The sequence below is a fragment of the Aotus nancymaae genome, unplaced genomic scaffold (genome assembly GCF_030222135.1).
Source record: "Aotus nancymaae isolate 86718 unplaced genomic scaffold, 86718_ANA_hifiasm-v0.15.2.pri h1tg000016l, whole genome shotgun sequence".
NCBI lineage: Eukaryota > Metazoa > Chordata > Mammalia > Primates > Aotidae > Aotus > Aotus nancymaae.
The window spans coordinates 21,524,104-21,547,563 of NW_026988428.1; the positions used below are offsets into that span (position 1 = coordinate 21,524,104).

The 23,460-nt window shown below is 34.9% G+C and overlaps 1 protein-coding gene across 1 annotated transcript in view; it reads left to right on the plus strand.

Annotated features, from left to right (window-relative positions):
- Positions 1 to 23,460, plus strand: part of PAWR (pro-apoptotic WT1 regulator) — a 107,643-nt gene that overhangs the window by 54,332 nt on the left and 29,851 nt on the right. The window contains exons 2-3 of the mRNA XM_012442035.2: positions 12,793 to 12,924; positions 22,139 to 22,173. Of these exons, the coding sequence (XP_012297458.1) occupies positions 12,793 to 12,924; positions 22,139 to 22,173 (167 nt within the window). The remainder of the gene's footprint in view (positions 1 to 12,792; positions 12,925 to 22,138; positions 22,174 to 23,460) is intronic.

The window sequence follows — 23,460 nt, forward strand, 5'->3', positions numbered from 1 at the left end:
TAATTTAGAGGTATAATTGTGTGTGAGTATTGGTGTGTGTGTAGCAGACTATAGCATATTAATGTATGTTCATTATAACATAGATTAATAGTTTTTTTTTTTGCTATTCAATTAGATGTTGTTTGCTTATTTTGCCCAGTTCTTTTCATAGAAATGCTTAATAATTTGACCTTATTTCAGTTTATCTATGTTCAGTGTTTTTGTTGTTTAATTGTCTCAAAGTAACTTTTGGCTTAGGACCAAGGATGGAAGGTAAGGTAAAGCTAGGGCAGAGGTCGAGTGATGACAGAATGGTATATGCTAGATAAAGGAAGGACTAATGGTAGATAAAAATGGTATTTCCAGAGAAGGAGGTGGATAAAGAAGTAGCAGTACTGATAGGATTGACATGGTCTCCCTGAAGAAAATGAGTGGAATCTATCTTAACTTCCCTAATACCTTTCATGGTTTTAGTAACTCATTTTGGAAAGCACAGGCACTTAATCCATACACACGGTTGGTAATTGTGTGATCCCAAATACAGACTCTCCTCGCTCCACTCTCCTTTTAGGGAGCTCTAATTCTCCCCACAAGAAGCTTTGCAAAGATTGTTTACTTGATTATTTTTTAGATGTAGTAGGCAGTCATAGTTTTTGAACTACATTTACATAATTTTTTATACATAAATGCAGTTAAACCTACTTGGCTGTTTAAAATTTGTATTTCATTTTAGTTCTGTTGTAGTTATTGTCATTCTGATTTGTAATTTAAATGTTGCCATGTTTCCCTTATTAGTATTAGAGCCTTGTTGTGGAGTGTTTATACTTTGCAAAAATTTGTTAGAAAATTAAAACACCTAAGAAATTTATGTGGATTCTTAAGATGTGCATATGTTGCGTCGACAGTTATTTGGATAGAAGAAAATGAGATTAAATTTTTTAAAGATTCTGAATTGAAGAAACAAGCATTATAAGGAATTTCAATATAATCTAAAGGATCTTATGAACTGTTGTAAATATATTCTATTTTAAAATAGAAATGAATAAATAGAATGAATAAATTGTTGCATTCATTTTGTAAGACTTACTACTTATGAGAGAGAACAAATGGGAAAATAGAGAAAGTGAAACAATATCTAATTGAATTTTTTAAAGAAATAATAGATTAGAGAATTTAAGCTATCAAAGTATCAAAACTTTGGCTTGAGCACTTATTAAAAATTAATTTGAACTGTTAATGTTTATATTGAAAATTTAAAAATCGTATTTTCTTGTTTAGTTCAATATGCATAGTTTTAGATAAATAATAGAGATGTGTTTTAGATAAATAATAGTGCTGTGAGTGATGATTGTCTTAGGTGCTTAGGTTTACCCCTACTATTCAAGAGTTCTTATTAATATAAGTAAAAAGTTATAGTCTTCCCCATATATTAGAAACATTTAAACGTGTTAATACAGTTTTTGTTTAATATAGGCAAATGGTATATTGATTGCTTTTTCTGAACTGAGTTTTGTGGAATTCTGTTTTATAAAACTGTTAGGAAAAAGCTATCATGAGATGAATCTTTTTTTTATTATTTCGGTCTATGAACTTATTTAATTTCTATATTAAAACCTTTGAGCTGTAGTAATAGAAATACTAGTAGTAAGAAACTATGGCCTTTAAGATTACTAAGTGAAGTTTATTTCCATATTTAACATATATATCATGGTAAGGTTAGTCTTTCAAAAGCTATATTTTATCTGATTCGTTGAAGAAATTACCCTGATAGGCTGATTTTTTTGTATTTATGACTTATGTCCCAATTCCTGTTTGGCCTCAGTGTCTTTGTAATATGGTCCAGTCAGTCTAGTTTCTCCACAAAACACCCTGGTAGTTCAGCAAACATTTGTTGAATATGTACAACATCTACCATGTTTTATAATAACAGGAGTATGAAATACTGTGGCAATGATAATATTGTGATGGTGCAATCTATTGTCCCAAGCCAAGTTGTAGAACTATCAAAACATAGCAGTGGCTTTCAAACTTTTTTTGGACAGATAAAATTGCTTTATTAGTGACGCTAATAGCATGAAAAGTTTTACTATTAATGACATTTTCCAAAATGACAACTTTTTAAAATAAGATTATGAACAAAATATTTTCTGGATTTTCAAGATAGCTGTTTTCTGGGAAAAAAAAAATCTATATATATTTTAAAATCCAGTACTTCTCCTGGTTTGTTTTTATAGGTAAATGGTTAGGCTCAGATAATTATAAACTTACTTTTCACCTGCTTGCCTATTCAGTATTACATTCCCCAGTTAAAGAAGATGTAAGTCAGTTCTTTCTAACCAGAACTGTGTTTTCAGATTGCAAGATAGATAGCATTCCAGGTTTCTGTTTTCCATAAACCAGTAACATCCCTCAGTCATCAAGGTGACCAAAATGCCTCCACAAAATTTCATAATGCCTTTTAGGGAATGGGACTGACTCAGCAAGAATCATTGAGCCCAGAGCATTATGGTCAAAGTAGAGACTTGCTCCTGAGATGTTCTCCGAAGATTCTAACCCTGCTACCAAGTCCCAAGCTATCAGGGGAATTAAAACAAATAGCTTTTAGTTGAGAGGCTACAGGGAGTCTTTTTCAGGGAGCCAGCCAGGTTTCAATCTGCATCTGAGGATAGCAAGATGTTAATCACTGAGCAGGATTTTTAGGCAGTAGAATGGGATAATTTGGAAGAGAGGAAGAATGCAGTATTGGATCAGATTAGGATATGTACAGAGCAACACGGAAGTGAGACTCTGTACAGTGATGGATGAGACTTGGGGAAGTTGGGTCTGCTGTTAGTGACCGAGGTGTAAACTTGGAAATGAGACCTGACACAATTCCTCCAGATAGCCCCTTTAAAATTTTTTTAAAAATATTTTAAAATGTTAACATACAGAAAGCTATAGAGCCAGATGAATCCTTATATAACTGTCATCCAGCAATAATAATCATCAACCCATAGTCACTCTTTTTTTTTTGGCTGCAATGCTCAGTAATTCTGTGTTCTACAAAGTGACTCAGTATACTCTTAAGTAATCTGAAACCAAAGTTTTGAAAACTGCTTATTGCTATTTTCTATTCTGTTTCTTTATAAAAATTGTGTTTCAGTGCAGTACATTGATTTCATGACTGGCAAATAGTTACACCTGGCAGTTGGAAAACTGAGTTCAGGTTTTGGAGTTAGACTGGTTAGGTTCGAGTTCTGACTGGACAATTCAGCAACTCTGTCCTTAACCATTAATTCTTATCTTGTCTTCTTGAATGTATGTTGTGTATGCCTCTAAAATTTTTGTAAGAATTATGAGATACTGGATTTTAGTGCTAAATAGTACCCTATCTTAAGTTCAGACATGGGATCTGAATCTAGGTTTCTGATTCTAAAATCTGAGTTCTTGTCTTGTAGTTGTGTAATCCAACACCCATGTTATAGAAGATTATTTTTTTAAAAAAGAAAAAAACGAGATAATGTATCCTTATCATTCATACGTATTTTCATACATTAAATTGGAAGCATTTTCCAGCATTATTTTGAAAACTGTTTTCAAATAATATTCCATTCTCCAGAGGCAGAAGTGTTATGGATAAATTGAATAAAATATTTATCTACTTTTAGTTATTTAGTGAAAACATAGATAATTTTATTGCTATTTTAAAAATACTACATTTGGGGATTTTAATCATATAGAGAAGTAAGGAGAATCATATAATGAAGTCTCTGTATACTCATATTCAGTTGCAGTAATTATCAACTCATGGCCAGTTTTCTTTTATCTATACGAGCACACTACTCATCCTACCTCTTATGTTATTTTGAAGCAAATCCCAGGTGGCATGTTATGTCATCTTTAAATACTTCAGTGTACATCTCTAAAACATATGGACAATATTATTATCTCACTTGAAAAAGTTTAAAAAAGTAGTTCCTTAATCTCATCAAGTATATATTCATTGTTCGAACTGTTTCTTAAATATTTTTTGAAGTAGTTTCTTTGAATAAGGATGAAAATGAGATGAGTACCTTGTTGTTGTTTTAAATGTCCTTTGAGTTTCAAATTAATACATCTTTCCCTTCTTTTTGCAACTTATAAGTTGGAGAAACTGGGCCATTTGGTCAGCAGAGGCTTGTTTTCATATGACAGAGATCCAGGAGTGGTTTTTGTAGTTTTAAAGGGTTGTTTATTTAAAAAAGAAAAAAAAGAAAACCACCTGACTTTATGCTGCTAAATCCTCACCAACACTTAGTATCATCAGTCTTTAATTTTAGTCATTCTGGTAGGTGATTCATCATAGTTTCAACTTGCATTTCCCTAATGACATGATGTTGAACATCTTTTTGTGTGTTTATTTGTGTTTATTTGACATTTCTTTGGTGAAATGTCTTTTCACATTTTTGGTCATTTTTAATTGGGTTGTTTTCTTTTTATTGCATTCTAAGAGCTTATTATCTATTCTGGCTACAAATTTATCAGGTGTGTGTTTTTGCAAATAATTTCTCTGAGTCTGTGGCATGCCTTTTTATTTCCTTAACAATATTTTTTGAATAGCAAAAATGTTTGATAGTCAATTTTTTTATCTTTTTGAGACAGTCTCCCTTTGTTGCCCAGGCTGGAGTGCAGTGGTGCAATCTCAGCTCAATGCAACCTCCGCCTCCCTGGTTCAAGCGATTCTCATGTCTCAGCCTCCTAAGTAGCTGAGACTATAGGCATGCACCACCATGCCTGGCTGATTTTCATATTTTTAGTGGAGATGGGGTTTTACCATGTTGGCCAGGCTGGTCTTGAACTCCTGACCTCAGCTTCCCAAAGTGCGGGGAATACAGGCGTGAGCCACTGTGCCTGCCTATGATGGTACATTTTGAGGTAATTTTTGTAACTGATTGAGTTAAAGGATTGAAGTTAACTTTTTCCTTTTAGTGAGAGAGAATGTATGGATATCTTTGTTACAGCACCGTCTGTTGAAAAGATCATTCTATCCCAATTGACATCTTTGCTGAAAATAAAAGGGCCGGGCTGGGCACATGGTGGTACATGCCTGTAATCCCGGCACTTTGGGAGACAGGCAAGTCACTTGAGCCCAGGAGTTTGAGACTAGCCTGGGCAAAATAGCAAAACCCCATTTCTACAAAAATACAAAAATTAGCCAGACATGCTGACAAGCATCTGTAGTCTCAGCTACTTGGGAGGCTGAGGTGGGAGAATGGATTGAGCTCAGGAGGTCAAGACTACAGTGAAGCATGATTGCACCACTGCACTCCATCCTGGGCAACAGAGCCAAGACCTCCAAGACCCTGTCTCAAAAAAAAAACAAAAAACAAAAAGCATAGTCGTATTTCTGGACTCTAGTGCATTCTTCTGATTTGCATGAATAGCTTTATGCTAATAGCATACTGTCTTGATCACTGTCCCTGGTAAGTATTGAAATCAAGTAGTATAAGTTCTTTATTTTTTCTTTAAAGATGTTTTTTCAGATTATTTTAGATCCCTTTCATTTCCACTTAAATTTAGAATCAGTTTCTACAAAAAAACTGTTAGGATTTTGATTTTAGGACTGCCTTGAATTTATGTATCAGGTTGAGGAGAAATTGTCATATTGACAAAATTGAGTCTTCAGATCACTAACATAGCATATTTTTCCATTTACTGAGGTCTTTTAAATTTTTCTTAGCAAGATTTTTATAGTTTTAATGTAAGGGTATAGTATGTTTTTTGTTATTTTTGTTTGTATTTTAAATAGCATTTTTCCTTAATTTGAATTTTCACGTTTATTAGTTGCCAGTATATAAAAATAAAGTTGATTTTTGTATCTTGTGATCTTTCTAAACTCATTTGTCAGCTCTAGTAGTTTGTTTTTAAATAAGTCCTTATAATATTCTATATAGAAGACAATGCCATCTATGAATAAAGATATTTAACTTTTTCTTTTCCAGTAAGTATACCTTTTATTTCTTATGCTTATCTTACTGTCCTGGTTGGACTGCCAGTATGATAGATATTAAGTAGAAATGGTGAGAACAAAAAGTGGTAAAAGCAGCTTACCTTATTCTTGGTTCTAGGGGAAAAGATTGATTTCTTTTACCAATAAATGCGATGTTAGATATGGGTTTTTCTGATCAGATTAAGGTATTCTCTTCTAAGTTTGCTAAGATTTTTTTTTGGCACGAGGGTATGTTTGTGTCATGCTTGTTACTAATGTATTGGCAAATATATATATGTATACACACAAATATTTCTCCTTTATTCTGTAAAGATGATGAATCACACTGATTTAAAGGTTAAACGAAGTGTTTTACTGGGATAGACCGCATTTTGGTCATGATTGTCCTTTTTATATATTTTGCATTTGTTTGGCTAAAATTTTGTGAAGACTTCTGTGTCTGTCTTTGTCAGATTACATTGATCTATATTTTTTATTTATTTAGAATGTCTTTTTTTTTTTTTTTTTTTTGGTTTTGGTACAAGAGCATTGCTAGCCTTATAATAAGTTGAGAAATATTTTTTCCTCTGGAAGAATTTGTGAACAATTGGTATTTCTTTAAAAGTTTGATAGTTTACCAAACCATCTTGGTGTGAAATTTTCTTTACTTTCTTTACTATAGAGAGCTATTCAGGTTATGTACTCCTGCTTTATTGAACTTTGGTAGCTTCAGTCTTTCAAGGAATTTGTCAATTTTATAAAAGTTATCAAATTTACTGGCATAGGCCATGCGTGGTGGCTCACATCTGTAATCCCAACACTTTGGGAGGCCGAGGCAGCTGGATTGCTTGAGGCTAGGAGTTCAAGACCAGCCTAGGCAATGTGACAAAACTCCATCTCTTATATTAAAAATACAAAAATTAGCCAAGCATGGTGGTGCTTACCTGTAGTTCCAGCTACTTGGCAGGCTGAGGCATGAGAATTGCATGAACCCGAGAGGCAGAGGTTGCAGTGAGCCGAGATCACTCCACTGTACTCCATCCTGGCAACAGAGTGAGACTGTCTTAAAAAAAAAAAAATTTAGTGGCACAAAGTTTTTCATAATTTTTTCTTAATCTTTTAATACCATAGAATATCATTTACTTTTACTTGTTGTAGTGATTTTCTGTCTTGTCTTTTTTCTTCCTGATCAGTCTGCCAAGAGGTTTACTAATTTTATCAATTACTTCTATGAACCCACTTTTGGTTTCATAAATTTTTTTCTGTTACTTTGTTTTATTGTTTTTCACTCTTATTTTTATTTTCTTCCATTGATTTTTGGGTTTCATTTGCTCTTTTTATAGCTTTTTAAGATGAAAACCTTGATCATTGGTTTGAAACTTCTTTAATAAAATAAACATGCGTTGTTATAAATTTTCTTCTAAGCTCTGCTTTTAGGTGGATCTCAAATTTTATGTTTTGCTTTTAAACTTTATTTGAAAATAGTTTCCACTTGTGATTTCTTTTTTCACTTGATTATTTGTGAATTAATTTCTAAATATTTAGAAGATTTTTCAGATAGCTTTCTGCTGCTGATTTTAATTCAATACTGGTCAAAGAACATTCTTGGTATAATTTCATCAACTTATGTTTGCACAAATCCTATTTTATGCACCACAATATGTTCTGTCTTGTTGAACACACAGTGTGTTTATATATATATATACACACACACACACACACATATATAAAATACATATATATATAACGTTTAATATATACATATATATAAAGTTTCTTACATTTATTCATGTATTTATCATTTTGGATGTTCTTCATGCCTTTGAGTGGTTCCAGATTTCCAAAACTTTATTTAACCTTTTTTTATACTGAAGGTCTGCTGCTCAGTTTTTGTAAGATATATATCTTTTAACTTATCACAGTCTACTTTCATGTAATATTATACTGCTATGTATAGTGTAAGAACCTTACACTAGTATACTTCTATTTCCTGCCTTTGTGCTATTGCCATACATTTTACCTTTCCATGTGTTATAAATTCCACAAATGTCATTATTATTTTTTCTTTAAATAATCACTTATATATTAAAGAGATTACCAAAAAATAAGAAATAACAGTTTCTTATATTTATTCATGTATTTTGGATGTTCTTCATTCCTTTGAGCAGTTCCAGATTTCCTTGTGGTATCCTTTTCTTTTACAGAGAAACTTCACTTAACCTTTTTTTTATGCTGAAGGTCTGCTGCTTAGTGTTTGTTATTTGAGGAAGTCTTTATTTTTCTTTTCTTTTTGAAACATTTTACTGCATTTAGAACCTTTATTTGACAAATTTTTCTTTCTAGTACTTAAACGTCATTTCATTGTTTTCTGGCTTGTATAATTTCTGTTGATAAGTTCACTTTAATTCTTCATACTTTATTTTTCTTATATACTTTGGCGTATAATCTGCTTTCACCCCTCTTTTTAAATTTAAATTTTTAGTTTTTTAATTCTTCCTCTGTTACTTCTAAGATTTTCTCTTTTTTAAAAAAATTTTATTATAATGTGTGTATGGTTTCTTTTTGCTTATTCTTTTTGGACTTGTTGAGCTTGTATCTGTGTGTTTATAATTTTCATCAAATTTGGATAAAATTCAGCTATTATTTCTTCAGTTGCTTTTTTCTGCTTATTTCTCTCTCGTTTCCTTCTGAGACTCCAATTACACATGTGTTAGACTGCTTGATACTGTCTCACAGGTTACTTTAATTTATATACTCCTAATATATAAACAACTGAAAAAGAAAAGATTAACATATAGAGAAATGGAAAAGTAAAGAGAGACCTCAAAAGAAATGTAAATGACTCTTAACCATAGCAACAGCTGCTAAAATTACACCGAGATAACTTTTTTCCACTTATTATATTGGCAAAAACTGCAAAAATATGAAAACTCTGTTGGGAGAACAGGTAATGTCATGCTGAAGGAGATTTAAAATGATACAGTCCCTATTGAGTGGAGTTTGGAAGTACCTGCCAAACTGACATATTCATTTGCCTTTTGAGCCAGCAATCCTAATACTAAGAATCTATCCAGGAATCCATTGTATGTATACAGAAACTATATATATGTAAGACTTTCTAACATGTGTTTCTTAGAAAGTGTAAAAAACCCAAATGTTCATCAATAAAGCTCTGATTAAACTATGGTAGGGGCATCTACTTAATAAAATTACTATGCAGTTGAAGAAAGGAATGAGGAGAATCCACATCTGCTCTTAGGTATAGCAGATACAGGAATTCTCTTATTTCTCATGATTTCCACCAACTTCTTCCTCCAAATGTATTTATTCCAGTTACAATAGATTGCTTAAGAATTTCTAGGATGCTTGTCGCTAAAAGAACTGTAGTGGTTGCTAACAAAATTTTGGAGGGAAGATGTGATTCATCAAGTAATCCCTATACTAAAAGCTGCCTGGAATGTTAGATACATACTGTATCCACAGGGATACTATGTGTGATGAATATGTTCCCAGGTCAGTGGATAACAATGTTGCCATGGGAAAGAGCATTCAGGATTTTAACTTGAGATGTCACAGTTCATCTCCCAGTTAATCTCCAAGATGATTTGTCTCATCTTGGTAATACATTCATTCTTTTATGAAACATTTACTGAGTGTTTTGTTTCTTCTAATGTGCTTGTAAGGGAGTCTGTATTTGTTGAGGGGGTAGGAGGAGGGAAAGTTAATGTTGTGGGGCTGGGTCTCAGAAAATGAAAACAAAGATAAGTAAAATAGCATCCCAGTGCTCTGGGAGTTCATGGTTATCTGCCTCAACTTTACTTTCTGTTTACACTAATCTGTGATAATTTAAGAATTCTGACTTTAAGCTAATGATGTTGGATCCTATGGTGAGGGATTTTTGAGTCCATATGCTGGAGAATGAGTGATGATTGCTTCCACAGAGTAGAAGACTAGAGATGAAACCATTCTTTATTGTTTTCCAGATCTTATACTTTTGCTTCCCCTATTGTTCATGAAATAATTGACCCCCCCTCCACTTCTTTAAGGAAATTCTTGATTTAAAATGCCTTGTGTGCTGTTTTATCCTTTCTGTTCTAGGACCTCTATCATGTATTTTTATAACTGTAGTTTTATACATTTTAATGTTAACTAGAGCAGTTGGTCATATCTCTTCTTTTTAAAAGTAATTTTATCTATATCTTGTATTTATTCTTCCAGATGATGGGCCCCTACTTTCCAAATAAATTTCATCATGATTTTGATTGGAATTTTAATTTATATGTTAAGATGTTTTTGACACCTTCACAATACTAGGATATTTTTTTTCCTTTTTTTTTTTTTTTGGTTGAGATGGAGTCTCTCTCTATTGCCAGGTTAGGAGTACAGTGGCGGGATCCCAGCTCATTGCAACTTCTGTTTTCCAGTTTCAAGCAATTCTCCTGCCTCAGCCTCACAAGTAGCTGGGACTACAGGCACGCGCCACCACACCCAGCTAATTTTATTTTGTATTTTTAGTAGAGACAGGGTTTCACCATGTTGGCCAGGATGGTCTCAAATCTCTTGACCTCGTGATCCATCCCCCTTGGCCTCCCAAAGTGCTGGGATTATAGGCGTGAGCCACTGCGCCCAGCCAATACTGGGATTTTCTTAATTTAAGAGTAGGTTTTAATTTGTATTCTTCAATAAAGTTTTATAGCTTTTTCATACACGTACTCTGTTTTTTAGTTTATTTTTATGGTTGTTACTAAAAAGTTTGTAACTGGCTGTTGATGTTGCTTTGGGAAATTTTTTTACTGAAAATTTTTACTGAAATTTTTTACTGAAAAAAAATCTTAACTCATAATTCTAAAATATTTTTGTTTGTTACAAAAATAACTTCTTCTAAAACGATGTTAATTTTGCCTCCTTTCTAATGTTAAAATCTCCTATTCTTACCTAGTTTTGTCAACTAGCACTTCAGAATGATGTTAATAATTATGTTAATGGTGGACAGCAATGCCTTGAGACTGATTTTACTTTTAAATTTTGCTGGTATATTGTCATTAAACATGATATTGTCTATTGATTTGAGGAAGTTTTTGAAAAAGTCCTAAGAGAGATTTTTTTTTTTAATGAGGACTAATTTCTTAACACTTTAATGCCCCGTACTAGATTTCTTTCATTGACTCTGTTTCTGCCTAGGATACATAATATTTCATAAGATGAAATTGCCTACTATGTTGTTTAACTAGTCTTTTCACTTTAGTTCCTTGCTCCTGTACTCTGCATTGCTATATCCAGGTTCTTCCCCAAAAGAATTTTTATCATTTTGCTCTTATCCCAAGGAATTTTATAGCATTGTAACATCTTTTCAAGCTATGGAGTAAGTCTAAACCTCTTGGGTTATCTGTTATTTATGTACTGTCTGTGCCTTTCCAGTTGTCACCTCTTCAAAAACTGTGATGGCTTTGAGATCACACCCCACTTGCAAGCTAACATGTCAACTTGTGTATCCTGGGAAAAGATACTAGTTTCCTGGGTTAGTTAGAGTCAAGAACAGTTTAAACTCATAGCAATAACAGTAACTACAGAATCATAATTTTCTTGTACTATTTCCCTGAGCCTCATTCTTCACAGGTTGATACTACAAGGGCCAGGTGACACCCATATAAGCAGTCTGTTGCATTTCAGGAGAAGAACTCTGAATCTCAGCCTGCTTGCTCCTTTCATTAGCCCTTTCCATTTCTGTCCTCAGACTTCTTCTCCTTGTCATTCTAATGTTGTAAGACTCCATCTCAGACAGATGCTTTCTTCCATGTCTTCCATTGTAGACCTTGTCTTTGAATATGCTGCTTATCAAGCTTGGTACCCCTTTCAGTATGTTCCTCCTATCTCCAAATATTCCAGTGCACCTTCTTGGTTTGCACAGTGACTTCAGTGTTTTCTCTCTGCAGTTTTTTTTTTTTTTTTTTGATTTCTGTTGTCATCACTGACATATTGTCATACTGTGCTATGATCAGTGCCTTAGTGTCTCTGCAGAGAGGTGGGTTTTTGTGTGTGTGTGTGTGTGTGTGTGTGTGTGTGTGTGTGTATAGGGGTGGGGGATTGGGCCTGAGTTCTCTTACAGAAACCTTTAGGGCATCTTATTGGTTAGGAATGTATTCAGTTGCAAGAAACAAATAACCCAGTCCATAATGTGTATAATGGATAGAGATTTGTTTCTATTTTGTTTTTTCATGTAAAAAGTGTAGAGTTAGATAATTCCTGGTGTTGATTCCGTTTTTTAGCAACCTTTTCTTGTAAGTTTTTCAATATGCTGTTATATGTGTAATTCTTTTTTTTAGTATCTACAATTCCAAATTGTAACCATTCTTTAAATTACAAGATTTTTTTATAGTCTTTCCTAACTCCCCACGTGAAGATACTCTTCCTTTATATTCTCATAGAATATAAAACTAGAAGATGGCCTTTCAGTGTTATCTATCTATATATGTATTATCTTTCCTACTAGAGTATAAATTTCATTTCTTTAGTGTATCCTTTGTTATCTTCTGCAGAATGCCTTGTTTAAGGTAGACATAGTTAACTTACTGAATGAATGATAAAGAATGAATGAACTTTTCCTTTAGGAAAACCCTGTCACTGGTGGTTGGAGTTCAGGGAAAAGATTTGTTGGCAGTGGTGTGGATATGGAAGTATAATTTTTAAGCAGATAATTTAATTTATAGGAATTAAATGTATATATTGCTGAAAGAAAAACACTTATTGTGTAAACTGATTTCTGAATGCACAGATATTTCTTTGACACTATCAAAATACATTTTCACATACTATTGAAACAGTCTATTAATAGTGGAAATAAAATGGATACTCTTTTTTTCTTTCAGTGCTTAGATGAGTACGAAGATGATGAAGCAGGGCAGAAAGAGCGGAAACGAGAAGATGCAATTACACAACAGAACACTATGCAGAATGAAGCTGTAAACTTACTAGATCCAGGCAGTTCCTATCTGATACAGGCGAGTATTTAAAAATACCAGGAAGTCACTATTTATTTTAATGGCAATTTTTCAATTATGGTTCTTGAGTTGTATGTTGTAACATATCTCCCATTGCCATCTTTCCTCCCGCTTATGCCTTCCTTACCAAAGTGGGTTCTGACATCACATGTTGGGCTCCCCTTAAGCATGTCTTCACTCTCTTCACCCTTTTCTGGCTTGGGCATCTTTTGACAGGCTGTTCTGCCATAGGACCTCTCTTTATTCCTGCTGAGATTCGGAGAACTCATGTCGGATTGCTCCTCCATGGGGACCCTTCCTCAACATGATTAGGTTTTGAGACCTCCAGGCCAGACTGCCACTCCATGTGGACATTCACTTCATCCTGCCTGGGCTCTGGCACAGAATACCCCATGCCAGGTTGCCTCTTGAAGGGTAGACAGTCTTTACCCTTCTAAAGTTCTGTCACTCTTTTCTGAGCCACCCTCCTGAAGAGAATCCCACTTGGGACTCTGGCTGCCCCTTTATGAGACTCCCTTTCTGACCTTGCCTCAGGAATGAAGTGTTTCCTTCCCTGCTTTGTACAAATCTTCCTTATTCTGCTCAGGCTCTGATTTCTTAGGTCAGACTGAATGAGCTCTGCTATGTGGGCAGTCTCCTTAGTTTGCTTGGACTTGAATTCTTTATGCCAAGCAGCTCTTCTTTATGACAGGTTCTCATATTCTGATACCCTGGTCTGAGCCATTGTGTTTCCTCTCCATGTTGCTCTGCCCACCTAATGGCTTTAGCACTTAATTGTTCAGGAAAGGAAGAGGAAGGATGAGTTTTTCCTTTTAAAATCTTTGTTAATTTGATAAAGCTCTTGTTTATTTTTCATTTTCTTACTTTGTCATTATACATTACAGAAATTTTATTCTGCAGTCATATTCTGCATATATCTTCTTCAACAGTATCTCATACTGAATTATACATGCCAATATAGATATTTTAAGTTAGTCCTGAGGGCCAGTTAGCATGTTATGCCATAATTTTACTGAGGGCTGTGGCTTTGTTGCTAGGTTATTTGAATAACATCAGTATTACTTTGCTGTATTCATCTGGGCTTGTATTTGTCTGATCTTATTTCACTTAGGCTATTATACTTGTTTATACGTTACAAGTTCTGATCTGCCACTGCACCTGTAAAGACTGTGTTCATAGGGATTTCCTTACTGATCATTGTAAGTCTGAGTAAAGCAGAATGTTTTATTTAAACTTACACAAAAGTTTGTGCTTTGCCAACATTTTCTCAGCTCTACATAGATCTTTCCACTTCCCTTTAGTAATAGAAACCATCACATTGCAAGGAAGATTATTTCAGAAAAAGTATATTTGAAATCAGTTGTATAACAGACTTAGGGGTTTTGGGAAGATCTAATTACGTAGTCTTTGAAAGTTTTAAGACCAGTACCAGTCTTAACAGTTGTACTTTTTACAAGCAGTTTCAATAATACTTGTGTAGCAGTCCCCCCTTATCAAAGGGAGTTATGTTCCGAAACTTCCAATGGATGCCTGAAATCATAGATAGTACTGAACGCTATATATACTATGTACACATTTCTTTTTCCTTCTTTACAATTTAATAGATAGAAGATTTGTTCTTATCATAAATCTTAGCAACCTCAGGATATGATTTTTCTTTCTTTTATTTTTAAGTTGAGAACACCTTCTCACTTAAAGGAAGCACTTTATAGCTTCTCTTTGGCAGATCTGAATTGCCAGCATCACTACTCTTGTACTTTGGGGTAATTATTAAGAAAACTAAAAAGTTATTTGAACATGATCACTGGGATACCACAACAGTCAATCTCATAACCAAGGTAGCTTTCAAGTGACTAACAGGTAGGAGCATAGACACTGTGGATACGTTTTACAAAGGGATAATTCTGGCCCTGGGCAGGATGGAACAGGACAGCACCAGGTTTCATCATACTAGTCAGGACAACTCACAATTTAAAGTTTGTGAGTTGTTTATTTCTCGAGTTTTCCATTTAATATTTTTGGACCAGGCTTGATCATGGGTAACTGAAGCTAGAAAGTGAAAGCTTGGATAAGAGAAAAAGGACTACTGTATTTCTCTATTTTTTTTCCCTATTTAATATGGAATAGTAATTATTAAAGTGCCCAATAATTATATAGTTGTTCCTTTGCCTGGAAATTTTTGTGGCTACAGAAATATAGTTAAGACATCTAAGGTGACGTTTATATTTGTGTAGAATTTTGTTCTAACATGTAAGAATGTCAAGCATTTTCCTCCTTAAAATTACTAGGGACTTATTTCAGTGAACATAATGTCCTTTACCCTCATCCATTTTGTTGCAGTGATCTCACTTATGTGTGAAATCCAAAAAAGTCAAACTCATAGAAGTAGAGAGTAGAATGGTGATTACCAGAGGCTAGGCTAGATGGAGAAAGGAGAAGCATTGATTAATGAGTGCAAAGTTATAGTTAGATAGGAGGAATAATTTCTGTTTTATTGCCCAGCAAGGTGATTATAGTTCATAATAATGTGTATTTCAAAATAGCTATAAGAGTATTTTAAATGTTCTCACCAGAAACAAGTGATAAGAGCCTGGTGTGGTGGCTCACGCCTGTAATCCCAGCACTTTGGGAGGCCGAAGTGGGTGAATCACTTGATGCCAGAGGTTCAAGACCAGCCTGGCCAATATGTGAAACCCTGTCTCTACTAAAAGTACAACAATTAGCTGAGTGTGGTGGTGCTCACCTGTAGTCTCAGCTACTCAAGAGGCTGAGGCACGAGAATTACTTGAACCTTGGAGGCAGAGTTTGCAGTGAGCTTAGGTCACACCACTTCACTCCAACCTGGGTAACAGGTTGTATCTCAAGAAAAAAGAAAAGAAACCTGTGTCTCAAAAAAAAGAAAAGAAAAAAAAGAAGTGATAAGTATTTAAGGTAATTCTGTATAGGCTATTCTTTGCATTGCTATAAAGAGATACCTGAGATTGGGTAATTTATAAGAAAAAGAGGTTTAATTGCCTCACAGTTCTACAGGCTGTACAGGCATGGCACCAACATCTGCTCAGCTTCTCACGAGGCCCTCAGATAGCTACTCACGGTGGAAGGCAAAGCGGAGGCCAGGCATATCACATGACAGGAGCAGGAGCAAGAGAGAGAGGGAGCAGGTCCCAGACTCTTAGCCAGATCTCATTGGTGCTACACCATTCATGAGAAATCCACTGCCATGATCCAGTCACCTCCCAACAGGCCCCACCTCCAACATTGGAGATTATATTTCAACAGGAGACATGAGATTTGGAGGGGACATCCAAAATATATTAGATGGACATGCTAGTTACTGTAATTTGATCCTTCCATAACGTATACATGTATTGAAATCAAAATAACATTTTGTACACCATACATACATATGATTATTATTTGTCAATTAAAAATAAAACTAAAAAAAAAATTATAAGGGGCTCTTTTACTGTACCATATAGGTTAATTTTGTTTTTTCTATCTAACATTTCTAATTTAAGATATGCCCAATTTTCTCTTTTTGGCCAGGATATAGAAATTACTTTAAACTCCACCTCTAATTGCCCATTTTTAACACACATGAGAAGGCTACTGCCCCTCCCAGTCTCTAATGTAACTAATATAATCTATCCAGTGTGCGGAACATTTTACTGTTAAAGTTTTTTTTTTTTTTTTTTTGAGATGGAGTCTTGCTCTGTCACCCAGGCTAGAGTACAGTGGCGCAATCTCATCTCATTGCAGCCTCTGCCTCCTTGGTTCAGGTGATTCTTCTGCCTCAGCCTCCTGAGTAGCTGGGATTACAGGCACCCACCTCTATGCCTGGTTAATTGTTGTCTTTTTAGTAGAGACAGGGTTTTACCACTTTGGCCAGGCTGGTCTCAGACTCTTGACTATAGGTGATCTGCCCACCTTGGCCCCCGAAAGTGCTGGGATTACAGGAGTGAGCCACTGCGCCTGGCCTAAAGTTTGTATTTTGATTACAAAAATCACTCTAAAATAACATTTAGCTACAAGATGTATAATCTTTAATAAAAGACCATATTCAAATCCACCAATAAAGAATAAACTTAAATGATGTCTGTCTGAATCAAAATCTTAACTATTGAAATATTAGCTATATACAACAAATAAGTATAGATTAAATTCTGATTATTTATACGTCTCAGACATGAGCATGGAATGACTATAATGGCAAAAACTGCAATTACTTTCACACCATCCTAGTATGTGGGAGTTCTAATTTTATCAACTGCATCAAGCTAGCAGTGTGGAAAATACTGTGTAAAACTTACTGAGGTATGTTTTAAGTGACTAAATGTTTAAAAACAAAACAAAACAACTATAGAGAAATGTAGAAATCTGATATTTTTACATGACTTCTGGTTAGCATACTTAAAACTTGTCTGATACCAACTTTTAAGTTATTTATGATTGGGTCAAAGTGTGAAATTATTATAATGCCACTGCAATTTAGAGTTGCTGAAAATGCTCTCCATTTTACATTTGTTTTTGTTAAAATTCTCCTCTACATCTCTATTCCTCTAAGTTTTGCCATATTACAGAAAATGTCTGTTTTAAGCCTCAGAATAGTGTTTGTTGCCAAGTTATTCATACCATTTCAGTTGATATACCAGTAACTCACAAATCAGTAAATCTAGTAAGGGTTGCTCTCATTTAGCAATTCTGCTGACTTCATTTCAGTAAAAGGCAATCTGGGCAATCAAGCTGATGTGGCATATTCTGAGATGTTTCAAATATAACCAAAATGAGAGAGAGATGAGAGAAATGATATGTGATGTTTTAGAACTTTATTTTAGAGATTCTGGCATTTTTTTCTCATACATGTGTAGACAAATTATTTGCCTTAGTTTTAGTTAATATAGGGTTGTATTAGGGAATTTAATAAAAGAAGCTCTTTGCAAAATGTTAATCCAAATACTGTTTGTGGAACTGGCAAGGGAAAACCTCTTTTTTGAGACAACATCTCACTCTGTTGCACAGGCTGGAGTATAGTAGTGTGATCTCAGCTCACCTCAACCTTTGCCTCCCGAGTTCAAGCAGTCCACCCACCACAGCCTCCTGAGTAGCTGGGACTATAGGTGCATGCTACCACAACCCAGCTAATTTTTGTATTTTATGTAGAGACAGAGTTTCACCTAGGCTGATTTTGACCTCCTGGGCTCAAGTGATCCACCCCCATCAGCCTTCCAAAGTGCTAGAATTACAGGCATGAGCCACTGCACCCAGCTGGGAAAACTTCTGTATGAATTGTTATCACTCACATTAATAACATATACTTTTTGTGAGTACACATGAGCTTAATATTTCTTTCTACTTTAAATAACCATCTAAATGTCTATATAGGGGATTTGTTTTACATGTTTGGTACAAAAGCACAGATTAATAGATACCTGCTTAATGACAGGCAGAAAAGAAACTCTTTAAAGTTGGTTGCCAGGTTTTGTTGTTGTCCCTGCTGTAAGAATACCTGATGCTTAGAAAGGGTTAAAATGTCTTTGTATCAACTGTCAAGGCTTGGCTTCCCCAGAACTAAGCCTGTTTATGGGGTCAAGCCCACACACACAGTCACTCCAGTATTCTTTGACCTGGTTATTTCCTGCAACTGGTTACTTCCCAAGTGGTACTTTTTTGTAACTGCAGATTACTTAAGAAGTTATTTCGTAAGTTGTCAGTTTATATTTATTGCATACTAGGTGAGCTGGGATTTGGGAGGAGAAAGAAAGGAATTGGTAGTGGAGGGTCCCTATCTGCCAGACACTTGATATTTTACTTAGAAAACAAGACATATACATGTAAAATTGAGACTGAAATTATAGGCCGGGCATGGTGGCTCATGCCTATAATCCCAGCACTTTGGGAGGCAGAGGCGGGTGGATCACCAGGTCAGGAGTTTGACACCAGCCTGGCAAACATAGTGAAACCCTGTCTCTACTAAAAATACAAAAATTAGCTGGGCACGGTGGTGTGTGCCTGTAGTCCCAGCTACTCAAGAGGCTGAGGCAGGAGAATCACTTGAACCCGGGAGCTGGAGGTTGTGGTGAGCTAAGACGGTGCCACTGTACTCCCAGCCTGGGCAACAGAGCAAGACTCTGCCTCAGAAAAAAAATTATCTTAAACTAGGTGATATAGGCTTCTGTAATGGGAATTTACTGACTTGGAAAAATTAAGACAGACTTATTCAAATTGCATGCGGAAAATTCAATAAAGATTTTTCCATATCCTAGTTAGTTTTCTGTTTGTTTTAGCTATCCAATTGAAATTGAAAGTCTGTTTGGAAGGGATTATGCTAATTTTACTCACTTATGTCATGTAATCTCCACAGCAACCCAATAAAATAGGTACTGTTATTCCATTTTAGAGATAAGGAGACACTGATAGAGGTTAAGCCCATAGTCTTCTAGCTACTGAGTAGTCCATCTGGTTGAAACTTTGATCTGATCCATCCTCTTAATCATATGGTTTGCTCTACTGTTTCCCCATATTGCTAGTCTTTTATTGCATCCTGCAGTCAATATTTACTCTTTTACTCTGGAACTGGTTATCTTTTAAAGGTAGCTTATTTTTCCATTGGTCTATATATCTGTTTTGATACCAGTATCATGCTGTTTTGATTACTGTAGCCTTGTAATATAGTTTGAAGCCAGGTAGCATGGTGCCACCAGCTTTGTTCTTTTTGCTTAGGATTGTCTTGGCTATGTGGATTCTTTTTTGATTCCAGATGAAATTTAAAGTAGTTTTTTCCAGTTCTGTGAAGAAAGTCAATGGTAGTTTGATGGGGATAGTACTGAATCTATAAATTACTTTGGGCAGTATGGCCATTTTCATGATATTGATTCTTCCTAACCATGAACATGGAATGTTTTTCCATTTGTTTGTGTCCTCTCTTATTTCCTTGAGCAGTGGTTTGCAGTTGTCCTTGAAGAAGTCCTTCATATCCCTTATAAGTTGTACTCTTAGGTATTCTCTTTGTAGCAGTTGTGAATGCGAGCTCACTCATGATTTGGCTCTCTGTCTGTTATTGGTGTATAGGAATGATTGATTTTTGTATCCTGAGACTTTCCTGAAGTTGCTTATCAGCTTAAGGAGATTTTGGGCTGATGAAACAATGGGATCTTCTAAATATTCAATCATGTCATCTGCAAATAGAGACAATTTCACTTTCTCTTTTCCTAATTGAATACCCTTTATTTCTTTCTCTTGCCTGATTGTTCTGGCCAGAACTTCCAATGCCATATGCAGAAAGCTGAAACTGGATCCCTTCCTTATGCCTTTTAAAAAAATTAACTCAATATGGTTTAAAGACTTAAATGTAAGACCTAAAACCATCAAAACCCTAGAAGAAAATCTAGGCAATACCATTCAGGACATAGGCATGGGCAAAGACTTCATGAAGAAAATACCAAAAGCAATGGCAACAGAAGCCAAAATAGACAAAGGGGATCTAATTAAACTAACGAACTGCACAGCAAAAGAAACTATCATCAGAACAGGCAAGCTACAGAATGGGAGAAAATTTTTGCAATCTATCCATCTGACAAAAGGCTAATAATCTGCAGAGAAACACATTTACAAGGGAAAAAAAGCCATCAAAAAGTGGGTGAAGGATATGAACAGACACTTCTGAAAAGGAGACTGCCAACAAACATATGAAAAAAGCTCATCATCACTAGTCATTAGAGAAATGCAAATCAAAACTATGAGATACCATATCATGCCACTTAGAATGGTGATCATTAAAAAGTCAGGAGACAGCAAATGCTGGAGAGGATGTGGAGAAATAGAAACACTTTTATACTTTTGGTGAGAGTGTAAATTATTCAACCATTGTGTAAGGCAGTGTGGCGATTCCTCAAGGGTCTAGAACTGGAAATACCTTTTGACCCAGCAATCCCATTACTGGGTATATACCCAAAGGATTATAAATCATTCTACTATAAAGACGTATGCACACATATGTTTACTGTTCACAATAGCAAAGACTTAGAACCAACCCAAATGCCCATCAGCGATAGACTGGGTAAAGAAAATATGGCACATATATACCATGGAATACAATGCAGTCATAAAAAAGGATGAGTTCATGTCCTTTGCAGAGACATGGATGAAACTGGAAACCATCATTCTCAGCAAACTAACACAAGAATAGAAAACCAAACAGTGCATGTTCTCATTCATAAGTGGGAGTTGAACAATGAGAACACCTGGACATAGGGAGGGAACCTCACACACTGGGGCCTGTCGGGACTGGGGGTCTAGGGGAGGGATAGTATTAGGAGAAATACCTAATGTAGAGTCGGGGTGATGGATGCAGCAGACCACCACGGCACGTGTACACCTATGTAACAAACCTGCACATTTTGCACATGTACCCCAGAACTTAAAGTACAATTAAAAAATAAATAAAAAGAAAAAAAGTAACTTATTCTTTTACTTTAATTAGATGAGAACTTCTTTAATTGTAGCCTCTCTCTTGGGAACCTTATGATTAATTAGGAAAAAAGTTAATATCAATTTTTAAAGACATCATTTGATTTTGACCTGTTTTATTAAAATGAAACTGCAAAAGTGTTTGGAGAACCTAGACTGTCAAAAGTTTGAACAGAGAAATGACTGCCTAGTTATTTGGAAGGTAATAATTTTTCCACCCCAATGGTTAATGTGAACTTTCAGCAATCTTTGTTTTTAGTAGCTTAGAATCAGCACAATATTAAAATGTACTTTTTCACTTTTCATTTTTAGCTGTATATATAGTCTTCAAAAATAAGGACTAATTGCTATATGCATATGGTGAGTTGTAAGTTTTAGAAAAATTGATGGCATAAAAAAGACAAAGGGGAGTATATAAAGAATATAATGGTGGTACTTTTTAATGCCCCTTGACTTTCAAAAGGATTTAAGCTGACTGGGTGATGAATGATGCCCCCACCCTTGTCCATTTTCTGAGCTTTTAAAATACTTCTATGTTAAAAACATAATTTTTAAAAAGTGATTGATTTGGGTTGAAAAATCAGATGTAGACTCTTGTTTTGTTTCACCAGCAATGTGAATTTTTAAAAATAGTACTTGCTCCAAATTGGTCTTTTCAAAATTAGGTATTCTTTATCAGCTATTTTATATAGTCAGTAACTGTATACATACATACTCAAACTGATACATAATTATTTTTACTTTACAGGACCCATCTAGAACAGTTTCAGGCAGATATAAAAGGTAAGAATCCTTATGACTTAAACATATTACAGACATGATTGTAATGTCTGTCTGACATTGACTTAACTAGAACTGTTTAAAGTAGCGTATTGAAAAGTAAGAAACCTTACTATTGTGCTCTTAAAAATACATTACATTGTAAGCAGGAGTATAATGTCTGCCTGACCATGGTTTATTCTGACATGCCAACAGTCTTTGAAAACTCACCATGAATTTTGCAAGGGTCTGATGAAATTTGCAAAATAAATGCCTAGAATTGCTATTTCTCATATATTTGAACATTGGAAATACAAGTAGACCCATCCGTATTAGGTAGCTTGGAATGCCATAACAAAATACCATGCAGTGGTGGCTTAAGCAACAGAAATTAATTTTCTCACATTTCTGGAGGCCTCATGTCCACCGTTGTCAGGTTCTGGTGAGGACTGTCTGCCTGCCTTACAGGTAGCCACTTTTTCACTGTGTCCTCATGTGGCAGAGAGAAAGAGGGATGAAGAGGGAAAGTAAGCTTTCTGAGGTCCCTTCTTTATAAAGGAACTAATCACATCATGAAGGCCTCATCCTTGTGACCTCATTTAAACCCAGTTATCTCCCAAAGGCTCCATCTTTAAACACCATCTCACTGAGGATATGGCTTCAACATATGAATTTTGGGAGGACATAGTTCAATCCATTGCACCACCTATACACATGAGTAATACTTCTACCAGAGAATGTGTTTGTGAGTGTTTATGTATAGGAAGAAAATCAGAATTGGGTGTGAGAAGTTTTTCAGTGGAGGTGTCTAGGATATTAACTTCCTTCTTCCCCCTTGAGGCCATAAAGGTTGCAGAAGCATATGGTCATACTTGTGCTAATAATCGTAGAATGATAAATCTTACTGAATATTTACTGTGTCCAAAGTGCTTTACATAAAGTTCTTTCAATTCTTATGATTATCTTAAAAGTTAGATATAATATTTATTTCCATTTTATAGATGAGAGATGTGAGGTTAAATAAGTAGAATAATTTTTCTGGGGTTATAAACCTAGTCAGCAGTAAAATCTGGATTTGAACTCAGGCAGCCTGACTCTGGAACCCACATTTTTATTAACTGTAAGACCATCTGCCTAGATTTATACATATAAACCCCTTATTTTCATCTATTTGTGTTTGTATGTTAAATTTAAAATATTTTAGCTGTTTAATCTAAAATAAAACACTAACCAATACTCTAATTTTTATGCTGTTATGTAAAAATAAAATTTAATTTTTGTCAAGGGCTGTAGTATTTATTAGCCATAGAA